We start from the raw sequence: 21,638 nt of genomic DNA on the forward strand, positions 1-21,638 counted from the left end.
AAAAACGCCAGGGGCTCGGTATGGCTGGAGCAGAGGTCCTGCTTAAGGGGGTAATGAGAGATGAGACTGGAAATGTAAAGATTGGAAGCTTGAGTGGGGACACCTTAAAGCAGCGCCATGCAGAAATTCATGCTGACCCTCCGGAGCCACTGCTCTAATTCGCCTTCCCTCCCCACCTCCCTTCTTTAATCATAGCCATTGCTAAAGATGTATGAGGACCATTTCACACCCACCCAGGGAGGGGAGCAAGACTCCTGCTCTCCAGACCTCAGAGATGATGATGCTATAAAACGCCTAATGAGAAAAAGGAATTGTTGCCAAGGAAATGGCGAGTGTCTTGCACTCCTTAATTATGCAAAAATCATTCAAATTTAATCAGAGGAAGAGCCCTGCTGATTCATATCCCAACAACTTTCAAATAGAGGGAAAAATCATACGACTGAATCGGTCGCAAATGCCACATGATTTGGAGAGATGTTTCTATAAACTCTTGGCAGCAAATAATGGCTACAGAATTCTCTTCATTATTTAATCAATTATTGGAGAGACCTTGGGATCTTTTATAAAGTCCAGACCTGGGGGAGAAACGGGTTCGGGGAGGTAAAAAGAAGGCTACATTTGTCTTTTGGAAAATGAAATTTTTTATCTAACATTCCCCAGAAATATATCAGATATATAATATATACATGTGAATATTTATCTATTTATATTTCCCCCTAAACATCCCTTTATAACCATCTCACAAAGCTATCTGAAAAGAAAACCAGGTTGGAAGCAGGAGATCGAGATTCGAATCCTGTTCTGATACCGAGGATGCAAATCCCTTGTCTTCCCTGACCAGAGAGCTCGTCCAGCCTCTATGAGTCACGTAGATGACCTTTCCCTAGCACCAAACCGTGTGTGGCTCTGAACAGGCCACTTTATCCCCTCTGGGCCTCAGTTCACCCATTTGTAAACTGGAGCCAAGTGAGCTGATTCTGATGGAGCGCCATGATGCCGTTGACTGCTGATAAAACTCCATATCGTGTTCCCTTAAGTCACTTGCCCATCAAGGCATCACCTTCGTGACATCACGGTCCTCTAGGAGAACGGAGGATGGACAAGAGCAATATAAAGCTCAGTGATCGCTCTGGTCGTGTCCTTCCACGGCCCTTTCATCCCATCCGGGGCTTCTTGACCTGAGGACCGAGTGTATTTTCGAGACAGTTTGATGTCTTAAATGTATGGCTGCCTTTGATGGTAATGGCTGTATTTTATTTTCTGCATCTGACAACGGCTTTTGGAGATGATCAAGGCGCCATGGCTACAAAAAGAGCGAGAACCCACAGTCTCCAGTTTGATTTTCCGTCCTTAAAAAGAAGCAGCTCTTCAGAAGGGACAAAGATGTTTCGTGACCCGCGCTGCTCTATGGATCCCTGGCCATGGCCTGGACGCTTCCCACGGCATACGGATTATCCTTTTGTCTTTTGTTTTTTGATCAATAAGGATCCGTTTTCCTTTGTTTCCCTCGGCTCCCAGTATAAAGCGCGAGCCGGGATTGACTCTTTGCTCTGCTGCTCACCATCTCAGGGACTGTGGCCAGGTCGCTGAGGCAGCCCGCTGGGTCTCGGTAAGCTGAGGCTCTCGGCCCGCTGGCTTCCAGGGTCCCTGGCAGGTTTAGGTCATGTGCCTCATTTCCTGCAGAACCCACCTGGGGCAGATGGAGAAGGCACAACAAGGGCTTGGAAAGAAAAGTGGTTGTGTGATTCATGGGCACCTCTGACAAGCAGGGAAAGCCTTAAATGCTTTCCTAAATCCAAGGCAAGTGCCCTTTTGTTGCTGGTCAATGATTTTCAGTCATGTGTGAAATTTGTGACCCCTTTTGGAGTTTCCCTAGCAAAGATACTGCAGCAATTGGCCATTTCCTTCTCCAGCTCGTTTGACAGGCGAGGAAACTGAGGCAAGCAGAGCTAAGTGACATTTGTGCCAGAGTCACACAGCTAGTAAGTGCCCGTGGCTAGATTTGAATTTCCTAACTCAATCCCAGGGCTCTATGCACTGTGCTACCCCAGCTACCCCAAGGCCCCAAGAAGCCTTATTTTTTTTTTGGCAAATCTATAGACTTGGCTGTTTAGATCATTTTGGATAAAGCTGAGTGGGAAAATAACTGAGCCCAAACAATTTTTTCACCATCAGAGCCTTGAAATCCTTACAGATAAACATGGAAACTGAGTATGTGTACAGATGTGCATTTGCAAATATACACAGACATAAACGTGTGTGTGTGTGTTAAGTGTAGTCCTTAGTTCAAAGGAACTTCCAGTCTGATGGAGAGCAGGGAGGAAGCAGCAGATCCACAGGGAAGTGTGACCCAACAGGAGAAGATGCTGCCCGGGGGACCCACAGAGAGGCTGGAGAAGCTGAGGAAACCCTGCAGTATCTGCTGAAGTCTTTGACTCACAGAGGAGGGATTGACTTAGAAAAGCGCACCCCCAGCTGGGTCCTGAGCCCCGTGGGAAAGTCAGGAGAAGGAGCTCCAGCCAGCAGCCGGGCAGGGTAAACAGAGGAAGGGTGATGGGGCAGAGGAAGGCTGCAGAGCGGCCATGGGGGCCAGGGCTCCAAAGCTCCTGGCTGGGGGGGAAAGTGGGCCCTGTGTGGGAGAGGGGGCCGGCGATGCGAGGGGGCAGGAAGGGACATTTTCTTATTCTGTACCTTCCTCCCAGGTGCTAACAGAGAGCGCGCCTCCTTCTGTCTGAGACCTTGTTCCACGGATGCACAGATTATAATGAATTTGTCTCATCTCTATCATTAATTTTAGCTCCTTATTATATGTTTCCAGCATGTAGCCATGCAGCATGGTTCGGTGGAAAGGATAGTTATTCCCAGACTTGGAGACACCTGGGGGAACTCTGCCTTTGACAGTCGTGACCTGGGGCTGGCTAATTAATTTCCCAAGCTTCAGATTCCTCATCTGTAAAATGGGAATGTAGCTGTAGGAGCTACCAGAAGATGGAAGGGAGGAAGTTTAGGATGAATGTGTGCTTGTTAAGTACGGAGCAGGTGCTCCCGGGTAGAGGAGGTGAGTGGAGCAGGAACGGGAGCAGGGAGAGGATCGAGGGGGTACAAACCTGAGGTTGGGGGAGCAGGGTTTGCTCATCTGCAGCCGGGGGGTCAGTATCACAGGGATGGGGGGAAAGAAGGGACAGAGACATTTTAGCTCTTGGGGAATGAGTCCAAGGAGGTTCGAAGCTCATCATCTGTGTCTGTGTTGGGCTGCCCTCAGCTGCCCAGTCACTATGTTGTGTGAACTGGACAAAGGCCCGTGGTACTCGGGCATTTCTGGGCTGCCCTCGAGCCGCTCTAGGAGCCTCATGAGTCGAGGTAGTTTGGCCGTCGCTTCCCAGCCAGGCGGGGCCTTTGCCCAAGGTTCATTAAAGAAAAAAGCCACAGCAAGCTCGTGAGCCAGAGCCCGAGAACTTCAGGCGAGAGGACATTTCCTTCCAGCATGCAGCCTCCCCCTCCCTCAGATTTTCTCGTGCTCTTTCTGACCCACAGCTGGCCCTCACAGTACAGTCTCCCCTCTTTTCCCTCTGTTGGGCACTAAGAGATTAAGGTTCACCCTATGGGGTCAGATGTCTAGGCGGCCCAGAGGTGGCACAGTACAGGGAGCCCTGGGCCGGAGTTAGGAAGCACAGAGTTCAAATGCCACCTCAGACACTTGTTAGCTAGGCCATTCTGGGAAGGTCACTTAACTCCTGTCTGCCTCAGTTTCCCCTCATGTAAAATAGAGATAATATAATGGTATCTACTTCTCAGGGTTGTTCTGAGGATAAAATGTGCTTCGTAAGAGTTAAAAGTCCTATATGTATCCTAGGTGATCTTGTTGTTGTTGTCCCTACTGCTATTAGCCTTTCCTGACCGGAATTTCGAACAAGCCCCGCAGTTGTCCGTGTGTACCACTGTCCCTATGGCCAAAGAATCCTCGAGTTAGATCGATCAGACAGTACCCCCTAGGGGCCAGGAGTTATTCAGACACAAATGGGATGGAGAGACAAACGGGGAATGATCCCGTTCCCAAGGACTCACAGCCTGGCCGAGGGAGAACCAGCGTGCTCATTTATCCAGATAGGGACGACATCAATAAGAGGAGAAAAGGAAAATGTCATTTCCAAAGTCAGCAAAGGAAGCAGGTTTGCAACAAAGGTTTTGTAGTGGGTAAGCAGCCTCCATCACGGGGACTCCAGGAGGGCTTGGAGTTCCTAGTTACCGTCACATGTGATCAATCATGCTTTAGGACTGATGAAACACTTTCCTGACCCCAGTCCTGGATCTAGGAGGGAATCCAAAGAATTATTCTAATTTTACAGACAGGGAAACTGAGGCCCTGAGAGTAGAAGGTGCTTGCCAGCTGTCACCTAGCAGGGACCTCAGTGCAGAGCCTCTGACTTCCAACTCAGTGTACTTTTTATATATTAATAGGATGACAAATCCTGATGGTCACAGGAGTGGTCGGAGGTTGCCCATGATGCACCAGGATTAAGTGAAAGGCCAGGTTTCTTGACACCAGTGCACATGACCCTAAAGCTTCGTGTCACCTGAGCCCCAGCCCAGGTGTTCAGTTTCAGTTCTCCCCCTCCCATGGCCATGGCCTGGGACTCAAGGGAAAATGATTTAAGAGCATTGCTAGGGTGGGTTTCCCCCCACAAAGGGAGAACTAAAATGCTTTCCATCTGTCAGCTGTGATGGATTGAAAAAGCCAACTCCCTGACAGCCTGAAATCCAGAACTGAGTTGAAAACTCTCCCTTGCTATAAACAAGAAGGTCCCCCTCCCCTGCTTTAGCAGGGGCTCACATCGTAATTAGGAGGACGGAATTTCTGCCATTTGCAACCCACAGTTTGGACAGATCCGAGGGAAGAGGTGTGAGAGCTGATAATTGCGTGGCGCTCATCAGTCTCCTATTGAAAATCTGACAAGATAATTACCCGATATCTGCCCCACTGAATGAAAAGAGCCGCTTAAAAGCATTTGTTTAAATGATGAGCAAAAGATGAGACGCTGTTGTCTTTGAAGTGGTCCAGGTTCCCTTGCGCCATGTTTAGTGAGCTGCGTGTGCCATGAGATGGCTCCTCCACGGAGCATCTGCATCCAGGGGCTTGTCACTCTCATTGCTCCTCCACGCTCAGCATCTGCATCCGGGGGCTTGTCACTCTCAATCAGTCTTCTCCAAGTTCCAAGACTTTGGGACCTGGCTTCAGAAGATCTGGATTCAAATCCCCCCCACCTTATTAACTGGATGAGTCCTTAGCTTTGGGGCTCTGTTTCTTCAGCTGCAACAAGAGAAGCTGGCCACTCTGCGCTTTCCAAAATTGTCGCAAGGACGAAGCAAGGTCGATGCAGACATCCTTTATCGGTTGTCAATGTGATTAGTAGTTAGAAGTGGCTAGGTGGTGCAATGATTGGTAGAGGGTCAGACCTGGAGTGGGGAAACCCCAAGGTCAAATCCAGCTCTGGCTGAGTGACCCTAGACAAGTCATCTAATCTTTTCAGTTAACTCATCTGTAAAATGGAGATAATAGTAGGCCTGACCTCCCAGATTATAATGAGGTTGAGAGATGCATGTAAATCAATGTACCCACTGTTATTATTGTTATCACTTCCATGACTCTAGGAGTATCTCTTGGGTGTCCAGTAGGAGCCCAGCACTGACAGAAATCGATCCTATTGAGTCCATCTACTCCATGAGCCCGGAATTGTCTCGTTCATCTTGGTATCTTGTCTAGCTCCTGACTTGGGATCCTCCATGTTCCATCCTATATGGAAGCTGTTATAGAATTCTAAGTCATCTGGCTTTAATTAAATCATTCTCAAAGTTCTCCATTTCAGAGGTGCCATTCCTGCTGGGAATTTATTATTTTTTGTTTCCTCTCTTAAATGAATGAAAGAAACAAGCATTTATTAGGTGCTTCCTATGTACAAAGCACTGTACTACTGTAAAGTGGTAAACCAGTCTTTGCTGTAAAGGAAGTCACTTTCCAACAGGGGAGACAAACACAGAAGAGAGCTTTGAGCCACAGGTTCCACCAATGGCCTGGTGCTCATTAGGTCACAAACTAGAGCAGAAGGCAATGTGTCCCTTCAGGGTGATGCCCAGTCTTAAAACCATACCTGTTTGTTGAGACATTTGACAGTGCCGGGGACTTTGGTGGGGGGATCTTGTGGCTGCTCAGGGGTGAGGGCTCTGAGGGTCTTGTCTTCCTCAGATAAAGAAGGGAGGCTTCCTGGATGAGAGTCAAAAGGAAGCAGATGAATTGAGAAGGAGTCTGGGAAACTGACCCATGCTGTTCTTGGGCTTCCTGGATTACATAGTGTTTTTAATGGTGAGAGTGCAGAAGTGGGCACTGGGAGCCCTGAATCTGCTTCTGCCGCTTACATCTCACCATGCTTTTGGGCCCCACGTTTCCCCCTCTGGCAGATGAGGAAATTGGCCCAAATGGCCTCCGGGGTCCTGTCTACCTCTTCAATGTCCCTTTAATCTGACCTTCCTTCTGAAGGAGGGGATCTAAAAGGGGAAGCTGATCATAAGCTGAGTGCAGGAGGGGACCTCATGTTGTCCAGTTAAAGATCTCTCCCGAGGGGAAGCCCCGTGCTCCTGGAAGCAGCACTTTCCATTTCGGGACAGCTCTCCGAGGAAGCTTTTAGAGAAGGTGGGACCTTCATCATGGCCAAAGGCCATGGGGACTCGGCTTTTCAATGCAGGATTGTGTGCAGACACCAATGGAGAGAAAACACAGTTCCTGCCATGATGCAGGCGACAGTTTAATAGAAGTAAAAGAAAGAAAGACACAGAGAGTGAGAAAGGCAGAGAAACAGAGAGAGTGAAACAGAGACAGAGAGAGGGAGAGGGAGACACAGACAGACACAGAGGGAGGAAGGAAGAGAGAGGGAAAGGGAGGGAGGCTAATTATATTATATAGTGTAAAAGGGTTGATCAGGGGACACTTCTGATTGGCTGGATGGGTCACCTCCTAGATCTGGACGGGCCTTTTTTAGCCCTTTGATGAGGAACATGCACCTTGCCTCAGTGACACAGGGATGTCCTGATTGGTCTATGCTGTTAGAAGGAGCCAGACAGCTCGACTGCCTCCAGGAGAAGTACCCCCATGCAGCAAATCAGGGGTTCCCCAAATCATCCCTTCTCTGGCAATAGTCCTCGATAAGTGCACAAAGAGAGAGGAGGCAGAATACTTTAGGTGCTCTGAAGAGTGAAAGAGCGTAAGTTTGCTTATCAGTTTAATTCTGAGTTCCGTCTGTGAATGTTGAGAACAATTGAGCATCCTTGACTCCAGGGATCTGGACAGACTTCCTGGAGACACTAAGATTTGGCCCAAACATGGCGCCTACCACCCTCTTGGAGCTGCTTCCTAAGGACATTGTTTGTCATTTCTTTGCCTCTGCAGTTTTTGAAGAACCCGAAGACCCCAGTAACAGATCCTTCTTCTCTGAAATCATCTCCTCAGTGTCAGACGTCAAATTCAGCCACAGTGGACGCTTCATGCTCACCAGGGATTACCTCACGGTCAAGGTGTGGGATCTGAACATGGAAACAAAGCCCATAGAAACATACCAGGTAGGGAGCAACCATTTCTTCCCACGCTGACCGAGGCGCCCCCAAGTCAGTTGCTCATTGTTGGGTCCCAGGGCTGGTGGAGGAGAAAGAACTCTGATGTTGAAGTCGGAGAGCCCGGCCTCTCTGCTGGCTGAACATTTTTCTAAGTCAAGTCCCTTTCATTTCACGTAGCCTCTGATAAAATGCAAACGTTAAACCAGTGGCACTCTAGGGTGTTCCCCAGTTCTGTGATTCGGTGGCCCTCAGGTCACCTCCAATGAACAGGATTTGGGCCACTGAGAGACAATCACAGAGCTTCAGGCTTCTGCTCCCCAGTTATAATTTACCAGTAATGGGATGACTATCTTTTGAACCTCAATTTTCTCTTCTGTAAATTGGAGTTGGATTTGACTGTGAGTTCTAACGTTCTGTGACAATGACCCTTACTTGTGGGGTTCCTTTCACTTTCCCATGCTGCCTGTGGTGTTCTCTAGGTACCCAACACACGCTAAGTCATGTGGCTTTCTAACCTGGTATCCTGGGCACATATTTTGGGAGAGGGATAAGCGTGATACACTGCGGCTTCGTGTAATGGCCCATCCCCATAGAAATAGGACAGCAAGATGTAATTTATTTCCATGGTCATTCTCATTAGATTTCTAATTAATGACCAATCTATTTGGTGGCTTGTAATTAATCAATTTACAAAGGCCTTTCTATCAGACTAGATCTTCATTTAGGGTCTCGGTGGAAGCAAACACAACGATGCTTCCTCAGGTGAACAGAGCCCCTACGCCAACTTCAAGATCCAGTTGATATTGCCATAATGAAGTGCCGTCGCCTCACAAGATCTTAAAATCACGGAAAGTTTAAAAATCTTAGAATTATGGAATCTTAAGTTCTTGGAAATTCAGAATAATAAAATCACAGAGTCCATTGTGCCATGTTCTGTTGACCTGAGTTTGAACTGGAGAGTTTGGTAAATCATTCCAGAATCATAGAATTATCCAATCATAGCATCTTGGCCTCCAAGGCTCTTAGAATTAGGAATGAAAATAAGTTAGAATAGAAGAAAGGCAGAGATCTAACCTGGGGAAAGCCCTGATTTTCAAAGGCCTCAGTTTCTTGATCTGAATATAGAAGGGACTGGTTCAAGTAAGCTCCTGAGATCCTTCCGGCTCTGGTTCTAGATCCAGTTCCAGTCCTCCAGATTCACAGCTATGAAGAATTTGAAGGGGATGACTCCCCTCCAACTGAGGCTCCCTTCTTTGACTCAAAAGGAAAGTACCTGGATAAGTGATCACTCCCCAGCTGTTAGCTAAGGCACTGGAGGATTGGTGAATTATCACAGCTTGTCCAAATTCCATTGGAGATTAATCAAGTTCGTTTTCTTGGAACAGGTTCACGATTACCTTAGGAGCAAACTGTGTTCCCTGTATGAAAACGACTGCATTTTCGACAAGTTTGAATGTGCCTGGAACGGGTCTGACAGGTGAGTCCGCCCGCACTCTGGGGTGTCTCTGACCCAGAAGGGAAACCTCTGCGGGTCTCCCTCCCTATACCAGCTGAGCCACTTCTAGAGGCTGTGGTACCGAGGTTTTAGCTGCGGCTTAGGAGGTTCTAGGTTGATGATCTTGAGTGCCGGGGTAAGACAGCAAGATCTTTGCTCAAAAGCTTCCACTATCCCCGCCATTCCAGACTCCCAAGTTAGACCCTAAGTGAGCATCCCCAAAGCTTCACGGGGCGTTCGGTCACACAGTGTGGATGCTGCCACGCGCTGTTGGGACGGGGATCCCAGAGGTCCTTAAGGACATTCATCACTCTCCTTGTGTGTTTGAAAACAACTACAACCACCAATGAGCAGGTAATAGGGCGGGAGGACAAACTAACAGACAAATCTCTGTGCCTGAGGCGGCGTTCCGCACAGGAACGGCCTCGAGATGAAAAAGCCCCCTGCCCTGAGCTCGGATGGGAATCCTGCTCAGTGAGCAGCCCACGGAAGGTCACCATCTCAGCTTATAAGTATCGCATGCAGCAGCCCTTTCCCCAGAAGCAAGCGCCCGAGAGCCGGCAGGTGGCTCCCACACATTGTGGCTTATCCTTTCTCGTGGTACCCAGCTGCCTTAGCAAGCTGAGCTAGCTGACTGTGGGGAACAGAGCAGGAGACTTGAAAAATAGGCGGTTTTGCTCCGTGGCTTCCCAGCTCTGTGACACTGAGAAAATCTCTGAGATTTTTGTTTTCTGGTTTGTTATTAAAAAGCAAAAACCAAACCGAGTCCTAAGAGCCACGCCCAATAACAGCAAGGGCATGCTATGCAAAAAGCACTTGGGATTTCTCCTAGAAACGTGGGCTTTTAGGGTGACTTCTGAATGCTCTCCAAAGAAAAGTCACTCAAAGGCAATTGTCTACAAAGCTATCTGTGATCTTGTCCTCCTTGCATTATGGAGAAATTTATATGGTCCCGGTCCCAACCTGGAGCTTGGAAGGGACAAGGCAGTTTTGAATCAAGAAGGCCCCTCTCCCCTAACAATGGGGAGCTGCATCCTCAAGTCAGGTACATGACTTAGCGGGGCCCCATTTCCTAAGACCTTTGGCTCTGGATGGAGCCAAGTGAAAGAGGGGTGATTTATAAGGCTCCCCCTTCCAAACAGTGGCAAGTAGACTAGATATCCTTTGATAATCATGATATCGCTGAGGATAACTGGGGGCAACGAAATGGCATAGTGGATGCAGTGCCAGACTTGGGAGCAGACTCATCTTCCTGAACTAAAATTCAGTTTCCAAAGCTGCCTAACTAGCTAGCTAGCTTCTTGGGCAAGCTTATTTGCCTCTGTTTCCTCATCTGTAAAGTGAGCTGGGGAAGGAAATGGCAAACCACTCCAGCATCTTGGCAAGAAAGGCCCAAATGGGGTCAGGAAGTTGGGTGAGACTGAAGCGATGGAATGACCGCCCAACCAGCATAGCTAAAGTTGCAGCTGCCTAACAGATAGGAGACCTGTGTTGTAAGCCAGCTCAGGCATCTGGGGCACACATCTGTATCTCTCTGGGTCTCAGTTACTTCTCAGGAAAATGAGGGAATCAGAGCATCTCTTATCCCTTCAAGCTCTGCTCTTCTCTGCTCTATTGAAATAAGTCCCTGTGGACACGATAAATTGGAGGACTTGGATCGTTTTGCTGTGCTTTGGACAGTTGGAAGCCTCAGAGCAGGGTCTTTGTCTTTTCAAAAGAAAGTTAAAAGTTTGTGATAAGCTTGGATTCCCAGATTATTTGATTTCAAAAAGTAGTTTTCTGTTTCTTACATCACCATAGTATCTCATGTTTCCATCTCCTTCCCCTCAGAGCCGCCCCATAATGTTGAGCATCTTTTTTTGTTGGAGAGGGATTATAAGCAGCAGAACACATCAGTAACAGGCAGATCTGAAAACTCGTGCGATGAGCACACATGATTTTGGACAGAACCCTCGCTCTCTCAGTATGTCTCATTCTTTTTTGTAAATGAGAAGTCGATGATATAAAGCTTCTGAAGGGCTTTCCACTACTTCTCCTAGGATCCTCTGTCTATCTCAAAGTCTTATAGCTGGGGAGCTAGAATTGCCAGGAATACGAAAAACCAGCATATTACTAAGTCCTTCCATGCTCATTTTCCAATCTTTGAACCAGGGAAATTCCATCAGCCTCTTTGACTGGGAAGGATCTTCTTCATTAGTGAGACTCCCATGCATCCAGCTTAACCACAGTAGAACTTCTAGCAAAGGAACCAACTCTTCCACTTTGGTATCAACCCTCGCCCAGCTTAGAGCTTGCTGTTAGACAAAGGACAGAGCTCGGCACCCCCAGCCTCTCCAAACCACTCCAACCAACTTGTCTTTTGTGAGATCTTTTTTCCTCCAGGAAGTAAGTAGGAACAAGTGTGCTTTTCTCCCAGAGCACACAATAACTTGGTATCAGAGCCTTAATAGAAGGATTATTAACTGTGTGGGTTTAAAATGATTTTAATCATCTTGCTCCAATCACCTCTTGACAGATCTGAGAAATTAGCTTTGTGTGAAATCAACCGGTCTCCATTAAGCTTGCAACATTTCCTTTAAAAAACTGCCTCACTCCATTCATCCCACTCCCTGAGTGTGGGAGGAGAGGTTAGGTTGTTTTTGGAACGCTGACAGAAGCCGTCACTTCCCACAGAAACAGAACAGAATGGAAGATGAAGTGCCGAGCATAGTATGTGCTACCTTTAACTATGTCTTCTAAAAGAGAAGTGAAGTAAAATCTGTCTCTAGTCTTAGTTTTGTTTTTTTAACTTCACTCATAGCATTATGAGGATTCAGCACTGGATAGTTCCATCACTTTGGTTCAGAATCTCATTGTCCCTTGACCATAATGCCGTAGTTGGAGCCTCCTCCCTCGGATGTCCTTTCTCCAGTCTTTCATCCAGACAGCTCCCAAATGAATATTCCCAGAGCACAGGTCTGGCCACGGCCCAGTCTTGCTCCAGAAGCTTTTGTGGATCCCCATTGCTTCCGCGCTAAGACACAAGCTCCTCAGTGGGGTACTGAGTACCCCTCACGAGTTTTGTTGCAGACAATCTCTACAGACTAATTCCTCATGGTTCCCTTTCATAGACTCCTATGGGCTCTTCTCCTTGGCTAATATTCAGTCACCCACCTCCATATCTGGAATCTGCTCCCCCTCACTTCTGCCTCATCAAATCCTTAGCTTCATTCAAGGTTCAGCTTCAGTGTTACCTCCTAAATGAAGTCTTCTCTTCCCCCTTGCTAATTGTTGGTTGCTGCCCCCCCTCACCCCCAATCAGTTTTATTTACTTTCTATAGGCTTTGCATCAGGTCAGTATCTCCCCCTTGGAAAATGTAGGCTTCTCGTGCTATTTTCACTTTTTTGTTTGTTTGTTTGTTTGTTTTCTTTCTCATGGTTTTTCTTTTTTTCCTTGTTCTTTCACATAACAAAATAGGAATTATGTTTAACAAGACTGTATATGAATAACCGATATCAGATTGCTTGCTGTCTTGAGACGGGGAGAGGAAGGCAGGAGGGAGAAAAATCTGGAACCCAAAATTACAAAAATGAATGTTGAAAAGCATTTTGACATGTAATTGGAGAAAAACACTAGTAAATGGGGAAAGATAAAGAAAATGCTGGCTTCTTAAAGGGAGGAACTACTTAGATTTGTCTTTGTGTATTTCCAGAGCTAAGCTAGTGCCCACGGTATAATAGTTGTTTAATAAATACTTATTGAATTAAGGCAAGATCAGTTTGCTGCCTGAACATGTCTCCCCTTATTCTTTCACAGAGCCAAATGGCCAGAAATGGAATTGCCCATGACTACCTCATCTACTCTCTGTGGGCGCCCGCTCTTAGGAAAGGTTAAAGTAGCCTTTGGGGTGGGGGTAGGAGGTCATGCCACATAATGATGACTCTGAGGTATCTTCCAACTCACTGATTGCTTTTCCTTTACACTACTGAGGTCAGCCTGAGTCCATGAGCCTTTTTCAAAGAGCGAGAATGGGCCTAAGTGTGATTTGCATTCTCTTAAAATCCAAACTACAGAAGCCACCTGATCATCATTGATGGTATAATTATCCATTGGATAAAAACAAGAGAAATTCTACTTTCAAATAATACTCATTTATCATTTACTATCATCATGCTCATCCCTAAGGAAGATACGAGTATGCTCAATGCTGTACCTGTTTCATGGACCTCAAACACCTAACATGTGATAAATGTATCAGAGTCTCTACAGAAGTCATCCTCTGATGCTGTTCAGTGTCATGGAGATGATGATGGTATTATTTGAAGCATAATTTCTGGCGGGAGCAGAAGCAGTCCCATTCTTGGCTTCTGCTTGATCAGATCACATCTGGAGGGTTTTCTATTGCTTGTGATTGACTGTATATGTATCACTGAGGTCACATTTGGAGGATATTATTGATAAGCCACTAGTAGAGTATTGTGTTCAGGTCTGCATGCCTCATTTTGTGAAGGGCATTGCCAGGGCAAACTCTAATACTTCAGAGAAGCAGCCATGAGTTCTTGAGGTCTACACTAACACCGCTCCAGCAGGTTTTGTGGAGTTAAAAAGACTTTTAGGATAGTTCCAGCTGTCAGCTCCCACTCATTTCTACCTCCTGTCATTATATCTTCCCCTTCAAAATTTAGCAATCTCTAAAGCAATTCCTACTGAGTATTCACGTCTATCTCCAGGAATCATATCCTAACACATCCCTTGATTTTTATGTAAGATTAGAAACAGTTATTTAAGATATATAGCTCCATCCTGGTACATAACACATAAAATCCAAATTAGAGTTATTATTATTGTTTTTTCTTTTTGCTGAGGCAATTGGGGTTAAGTGACTTGCCAAGGGTCACACAGCCAGGAAGTGTTAAGTGTCTAAGGTCACATTTGAACTCAGGTCCTTATGACTTCAGGGCTGGTGCTCTCCCCGCTGCTCCACCTAGCTGCCCCTAGAGTTATTTTCAATAGATCATATACAGACATAACACGTGACAGCATACAGCAGCTTGAATAATTGGAATAAATACAGAAGTCACAACATCCCTTATGTGGTTATTCTGCAAAGAATATCGTCGGCAAACTTCCTTCGGCTACTTGCACATTTTCTTCCCCTGTTGCCCCCTCGGAGCAGAGTCTCGCTGTTTGGCTGGACAGTCTTGCCAGGACCACAGTGACCTGTTATCCCTTCTGCACCCTCAGTATTCTCGGACCCAAGGGCCTTGGTCACCAGGTTTGAGCTTCTGTGAGGGCACAGACTAACTGCTGATGGGTTAGGGTCTGTAAGTGGTCTCCCTTCCACTGGCTCAGTCACAGCTGGTGCCTCTTCATTCAGCACTGCAAGTCCGGAGCACAGTCTAGGTCATCTGATGGGCTTTTTACACCATGTCTAACAGTAATGATGTTCCCCACCTCCCTTTTTTTTTGGTAGGGAAGGGGAAGGAAGCAGAATTGTGATTTCTGTGGCAGAAAGGAAGTTCCCCTTTCCCAATGCAGGTCAGACTTGCCCCACAACTTCAAAACTCTTACAGTTCTCTGAAGCAATAAGGGGCTAGAATGAGTTGTTTAGCGTCATCCAGCCAATAAGGGTTGGAGGTGGCCGTGGGCCAGATTTCCCCGTGGGCCAGATTTCCTTGTGCCGCCGAGCCGGATAAAACTGCAATTGGGAAACGTCCAACAAAGGCAGCAAAACTGCAGTCCAATGTGGACAGTGTTGGAGTGTGAGTCGTTATGCAGGGATCTGTATCAGGGGTTCTGTTTCTGATACCGCCCACCTAGTCCAGCCTCTTTTTACATATGAGTAGACTGAGGCTCAGGGAGATCCTCCGACTCCAGCTCCATTGTTGTTGCCATGTGGGCTTCCTCCATCTCATTTCTAAGAGCCTCAGTTTCCTCATCCACATAGGCATAACGATGCTTGCATTGCCTTGCCTCGTGCAATGATCATCAAGAAAACGCTAGAGAAATGACAGTCCCAGAAGCACAAGTGAACCAGGCCACTGTGCTCCCTTCCCACCCAAAACCTCCCTCCCAGCAAAAAGAAAGCTCCCTTCATCTCTCCCTTCCCTCAAGGCAGCTTTGGGCCCCCAGAAAGAGTCCACCCCGGCTCCTTGCAGAGGCACTTAGCTCGTCAGCGTGCCGTGCTTTGATCAGCCCGGACTGATGTTTGGGAGCTCCAGGAGTGGGATCTGAGGCTGTCAGACAGCGGGAGGCCACATTAATCATAGTGAACTTGGACGGGAGAGGTGTCAGCCTGACCCTATGACCCCAAAGCCCAGGGAGGGACACTTCTGGAGGGACAAGCAGCTTTGGTTTTGCACCTGTGGGCCTTTTACATATAAGAGAATTAAAGGCCAGGGGGTTTCCCCCTTTCCACCCAACTTTCAGAATTACATAACCTTAGAACAGGAAGGAACTTAAAAACCTCTCTAACCCAATCCGTTCCTGAGCATAAATCTTCTCTAGCTGCTCCTTATCTCAGCCAGCTGGGAAACGTAGCCATCACTCTTGGGCTTCCCCCCCTCTCTTCCCCCCCCCTCACTGGTCAACATCAGAGCTTTCTCCACTGTCTTTGCCCCCCTCTCCCCACTTCTTGGGACTTGCCATATTGGCAGTGGACTTGTGGGCACCAGATCAGCGTTAGATTTTATCTATATGTATCTCCCTACCTCTCTCTCTCTCTCTCTCTATATATATATATACATATATATAACTATATATATGTATATCTATATCTATCCTCCCTCTCTCCATATATATATCCGTACCTCCCTCCCTCCCTCTCTCTCTCTCTGTATATGTATGTATATATATATATATATATATATATATATATATATACTGCTAATTAACTGTATGTACTGCTAATTAACAGCTGCATTTATTCTACCCTACCCTATTCTACCCTACTCCTGTAGGGTAGGAACCATTTCCTGTCGTAGCTTCCACGTGTGGTCACTTCTTGAATTAATGAATACATTTTGCAAATGGACAAGAACGTTGAGAAGGAATAGAAATGAGAGCCTTGTGATTTGGGGGCCTAGCACTCTGGCACAGTCACAGATTGGGCAAGATGCCCCCCCCCATGCCAGAAGTCAGTAGGGATCGACTTAACCATTGTCTGCTTTGGTCATTTTCTGACCGGTGCAGGTAGGAGAGTCCAAGAACCTCCGTTAGGTCTGGAACCTCCAGAACCACAGAATTGCAGCCATCTGGTCCATCCTGTATTAGGGGGAAAGTCCCCACTGGGACACTATCAGTTGAATATAAATAGGAATGGGCTCTCTGATGGAAGTCCCAGGTGAGAAACCTCGAAGCCCAAAGTCTGTTTTAAACTATGTTCATGACTGTTTCAACAAAATGGTTCCCTTTGTGAAATTCTCCATGTTTTATTCCACGGATATAAAAAGCAGTCTGAGCTGGGCTTTCCCAGACTTCCAAGGGCCATGACAAACAGGAAGATCAAGGGCCTTCCTTGCAGTATTCTAGTGTTTGGGACTTGCCAGGGACTGAGAGGCCACAGAACTTCCCAGCTCCCAGGCCAGCTCTAGCTGTAGAGCGTCTCTGCCTCCCTACCACTTATATCCTTTTCACTAATTATGAGCAAAGTTCCTCAAAGGTCCCCATTATGTTTTTGGGGCCCAGAGCACTAGGCTTAAAATCAGGAAGACTTAGCTCTAAGCCAGCCTCAGACACTTCCTAGCTGTGGGACCCTGGGCAAGGCACTTCACCCCATTTGCCTCATTTTCCTCCCCTGTACAATGATATGGAGAAGGAAATGGCAAACCCCTCCAGAATCTCTGCCAAGGAAACCCCAAATCGGGTCACAGAGAATCGGACGTGCCTCGGTGACTGAACGGCCACCAACAAATGACAGTTCTGGGCAGCTTAGGGGGAGTAGGGTCAAACACGTAGTGAGTGGATGGGAAAGGACCCCCACCTCATTGGGCTGGGGACAAGACCAAATCTAGAGCCAGCCAGTCTCTGGGCAGTCGCTCTTACTCACCGTCTTCCTTCTCCCTCCCCAGTGTCATCATGACCGGTGCCTACAATAATTTCTTCAGAATGTTTGACCGGAACACCAAGCGTGACGTGACCCTGGAGGCCTCCAGGGAGAGCAGCAAGCCCAGGGCCATCCTCAAGCCGCGGCGCGTCTGTGTGGGAGGCAAGCGCCGCAAGGACGACATCAGCGTGGACAGCTTGGACTTTACCAAGAAGATCCTCCACACGGCCTGGCATCCTGCCGAGAACATCATTGCCATCGCAGCGACAAACAATCTTTACATATTCCAGGATAAAGTGAACTCAGAGATGCACTAGGTTTACCCATAATCCTCTGTATTTATCAGCCAGCCTTTTGCAGATTGTACAAGATGACCGTCAGAGAGAGAAACAGAGCAAGAGAAAAGTGGCCGTGGTGGGGGAATCCGTCCTCCTCTGGCCCAGCTGCCCGTCACCCCTCCCTCTCCCAGCTCCCCAGAACCCCCTGAGATGATGATGATGATGGTGATGGCCATTTACTAAAGCAGGAACCAGAATTCACTGTAACGAAGGGACAAAAGGCTCCCCAGCAAGGTGACGGGCTTGTCGGGTTTTTAACACTTAGGGTCCATTATACACCCCCATCCTAGGTCTTTAGTGTTTACCACATTACTAGAGCTTTTTTACATTCACAGTTAAGTTTCCACTGCAAGTTTCTTTCTGCAGACGTAGCGTGAGGGATGGAGAGACGCGGCTCCATCACTGGGGCTCTGGGGACCGCTGGGGAAGCCGAGACCAGAGCTCACGGCGGGCTCGGGAGAACCCAGGTTCAGACCCTGGTTGGCTATTTATTCACTAGAAGACCTTGGACAAATCACTTCTCTTGGAGGGGGGAGGTCAGTTTCTTTCTCTGTAAAATGTGAGGAAGTTCCACTGAATGCTTTCTAAGGTCCTCTCCAGGGCTCACCGTTTCAGGACTAACATCCATCCCTCTTTTCCTCCCGGCCACCCCCTTGTCAGAAAGCAATTCCACGGTCACGTTCTTATTTCAGTTTCCGGAGGAAAACAAATGGTGGCTTATGGGGCTGCTAGCAGTCGCCACGACCGGCCTTTTAGGCGACTTTTTCACCTCTGTAGGACATTTCCATGCCTCCTGGGAGAGACGGAAGCAGATTCTCTCTACCTTGGCTCCTGCAGATCCCAGAAGGTAGGAGGAGACTTGCTGAGAGCCCCGGCTTCCATGGCAGGAGAGGAGTGTGGAAGCGGGATGAGCCGGCATAGATCCTGCCCCTGCTCTGGGTCAGCTCGGGCGGGAAATTCCAACTGCCCAAGCCACCCGAAACACAGTGATCTCCAGGCGCTCTCCCGCCTCTAAATGTGATCCTAGGATTTAGGCTTGGAAAGGGCCTTACTGATCAGCTTAAAGAACGTGAGGTCCAAAGAAGGAAAACATGCTCGATGAGCCCCAGGCAGTGCAAGAGTCTCTGTGTCCTAAGTCACATGTGCTCATTACCCCCACACTGTGCTGCCTACCGCCCCAAGTTTGCTCCACCATGTTTAAGGGTTGTGAGCTTTGCTCCCTGTGCATGTGCAGCTCATTACCCACCCGCTTGTATCCTTGGAGGATCGAGCTGCCTCTCAAAATTTAAAAAAAAAAAATCCCATTTTCAATATATTTTTAGGGAGAAGGAAAGGAACAGTTACCCAACCAGGCAAGAGAACAAATTTGCTTTTCTCTAAGGCAATTTTAATGCACATGTGGAGGTGAGAGCTCTAACTCTCCCGGAGTCAGCAAACTCATTTGCACAGTCAGGTTGAGACGGATCACCGATTTCATGAGCTCATCTCTGTTTAAGGCAAAACTCATCGGTCCCTTGAGAAAGTTCACATTCACCATTGCCCCCCTCAGCAAACAGAAAGTGAAATGATCCTACAGCATTTTGTATTTTGAGTTAGAAAGCAGAGAAACGTGGCCATGGCTCACACAGGTTATCAACAGGATCCAACTTTTTTATAATGATGTCTTGACATGACCCAAGAAATATTGTCCAACTGAAGTTTTCTCGACCAATAACTATTTTTGTGTATTTAAAAGCACAAACGCATGTGCACCCACTTCCAGCCATAGTATACAGACACTCTGAAATGTGTACGCTACTTTTTCTTTTTTCTTTTTTTAAGAATCAAAGGGAATGAGGAATGTTTGTTTATAAATCACTGTATACTCTAAATGACTTGGACAGTATTATATGTACATATTTATTCTAATTAAATTTAATAATTAGAGGGTTGGTTTGGGATCGGTTTTGATTTTGGTTTTGTTTTTCTTGTAAAAAGGTTTAAGAATGTGGTAAATTGTATAGAAATCTTGGTAGATCCAAACTAAAGCTTTGAGGGCCTCACACAATTATTTGAAGATTTTTCCATTTACCCATCACCCTTTTGGGCTGAAATGGCTAACAGCTCTTACTTACATTTACTAAAAATTCTGTCAAATCATATACTTAACTTTCAACATCTTCCAAGTACGAGACTATAGATAAGATATTATAAAGCAGGTTTTAACACAACAGTTATCATTTGGATTTCTTGTACCTTAATTCCGTTTTTAAAATTTGGGTACAAAAAACAAGCTCTTCTTTGAAGGAAAATATGTCTCTGGAATTCTGGGAAATTCCTAATTTCCAGAAGAAAGCATGCTCTCATCATGAGTCAAGTGCAGAAAGTATCACGGGAGGGAGAAGAACTAGAGAAAAAAAAAGTAATCACCAGTATGTTGTTCATGAACTTTGCATTCTTACTGTGATTCAGTTTTCTGGTCTTCTTGAATGTACGGGAAGTAACCTTGTCATTGTGAGGGTTTTGGGTTTATTTTCTGGTTGTTTTTTTTTTTCCATTTTTTGATAACTTTCTTTGGGGATTAAGCTTTCGGTGGTGTAGAGTAAGTGGTGGTCAAGGTGGTCCAGCTGATTGTTTTGAAAGCTGTAGTTCATGGCTGCTTTCTTTCTTTGTGTTTCACAGACTAGCTAACTGTTGTTGGATAAAAATATAAATATGTTAATACCAGCTTTTTCCAATAAAAGGATGATAAAAATGACAGACACAAAAGGCTCTGGAGCATTCTTTCCATCTGCAGACTTTATGGGAAAAGGGAAGGATTCAGTTGAATTTCTTTCATCTGGCATGAGGGACCTGTTCCATGCTAGGCTGGGGTGCAGACTGGGGGATCAGAAACAACAACAGCAGGAGAGCCTGTCCCCAAAGACCATATATTCTGCGGGGTTTGTCTGACTTCCCTTAGCAACCCAAAGTAATGAATGCTACTGTCTGGGGAGCTTTCCCATTGTACAGAGGACATTGCCTAAGAGTTTGGGAAAGAAATCCCTGGCGTGAGTTTCACTGCACTGGGAGGTCTGGGTCATTCCCGTCAGGAAGGTAGGATATGATCACTCCAGCTGCTGCCAGTCATCTAACATGGGCTGCAAGTCTTTCTTGCTTTCTGAGAATGCTGTGCCCAATCTAAAAGGTAAGAGGTAGCCCCAAATTCTGGGCCAGTTCGAAGGGGAGCAAGAACATCTGGTTTAACCTCTGGCAGAGCAGTTCTGGGGAATCTGGTTACCTGGATGACTGTGTATGTATCTGAGTTTGTGTGTGTGTGTGTGTGTGTATGTGTGTGTGTCTGTGTGTGTGTGTGTGCACTTTGTGCACAAGGATGGGTATACAAATGCCTGGAAACCACTTCATGCAATAAGCTACAAGACCAACCATAGAAGATTTGTACATGCAATGGACTGTGCAATATCATACACCAAAGGGCTCGGCCAGTGACCACACTGGGTCACAAAGTCACCAATGACGGGATCTTTTATATGCTATCTTTTGAGTCCTTCCCTATTCTGAAACCCAAAGGTTTCAAGGAGTCTTGAGCTCAGAGGGCAGGATTTAGCATTGGCTGAGATATTTCCTTATCTTAACCTGCCAGGTCTGGGAGAGATGCAAAGTTGGAATGTGGTCTTTCCCTTCATGAAGTTCCCAATCAGGTACAAAGTGGAATTACAAGAGGATTAGACCTGAGGTCAATATAATATATTATAGAAATTGTAATTTTCACAGACACAAAAGTGAAATGTGAAGTCTGGGGGGACATTCTTACAGAATTACAGAGGATCAGAGAATTGGGGAAGAGGTGACATTAGAGCTGGGCTTTAAAGAATGGATAGGAATTTAGTAGTCACTTATGAAGGGGAGGAGGAGGGGTGTAATAGAGAATGGAAGAAAGAGAAGAGGAAGATGAAGAGGAAGGAGAGAAGAGGAAACTTGTTCTATCATAGGAAGAAGTCTCCATTAGAAGCTTTGCCCTAATTTGTTACACTCAGGGAACTTAAAGCACCTGTGAGTTAAGTTAGAAGATAACTGATGTCTCTAATGGTTGCCATTGTGGAAGAAAATCATCCAGAATGGGAGGCAGCTGTGTGGATGGAGGCCATCCTGGAAGTCTTCTAGTAGCAATTTCTAACCCCGACTCCGAGCTTTCAGTAA

The 21,638-nt window shown here is 46.6% G+C and overlaps 1 protein-coding gene across 6 annotated transcripts in view; it reads left to right on the forward strand.

Moving 5' to 3' along the window:
* PPP2R2C (protein phosphatase 2 regulatory subunit Bgamma) overlaps positions 1-20,196 on the forward strand; it is a 301,475-nt gene extending 281,279 nt beyond the window's left edge. For all 6 annotated transcript variants that reach the window (XM_031943421.1, XM_031943419.1, XM_031943424.1 and 3 more), the window contains 3 exons: positions 7,439-7,608; positions 8,988-9,079; positions 17,147-20,196. In XM_031943421.1, coding sequence (XP_031799281.1) covers positions 7,439-7,608; positions 8,988-9,079; positions 17,147-17,438 — 554 coding nt within the window. In that variant the 3' untranslated portion in view covers positions 17,439-20,196. The remainder of the gene's footprint in view (positions 1-7,438; positions 7,609-8,987; positions 9,080-17,146) is intronic.
* Positions 20,197-21,638: the final 1,442 nt, after the last annotated feature.

The sequence above is a fragment of the Sarcophilus harrisii genome, chromosome 6 (assembly GCF_902635505.1).
Source record: "Sarcophilus harrisii chromosome 6, mSarHar1.11, whole genome shotgun sequence".
Classification (NCBI taxonomy): Eukaryota; Metazoa; Chordata; class Mammalia; order Dasyuromorphia; family Dasyuridae; genus Sarcophilus; species Sarcophilus harrisii.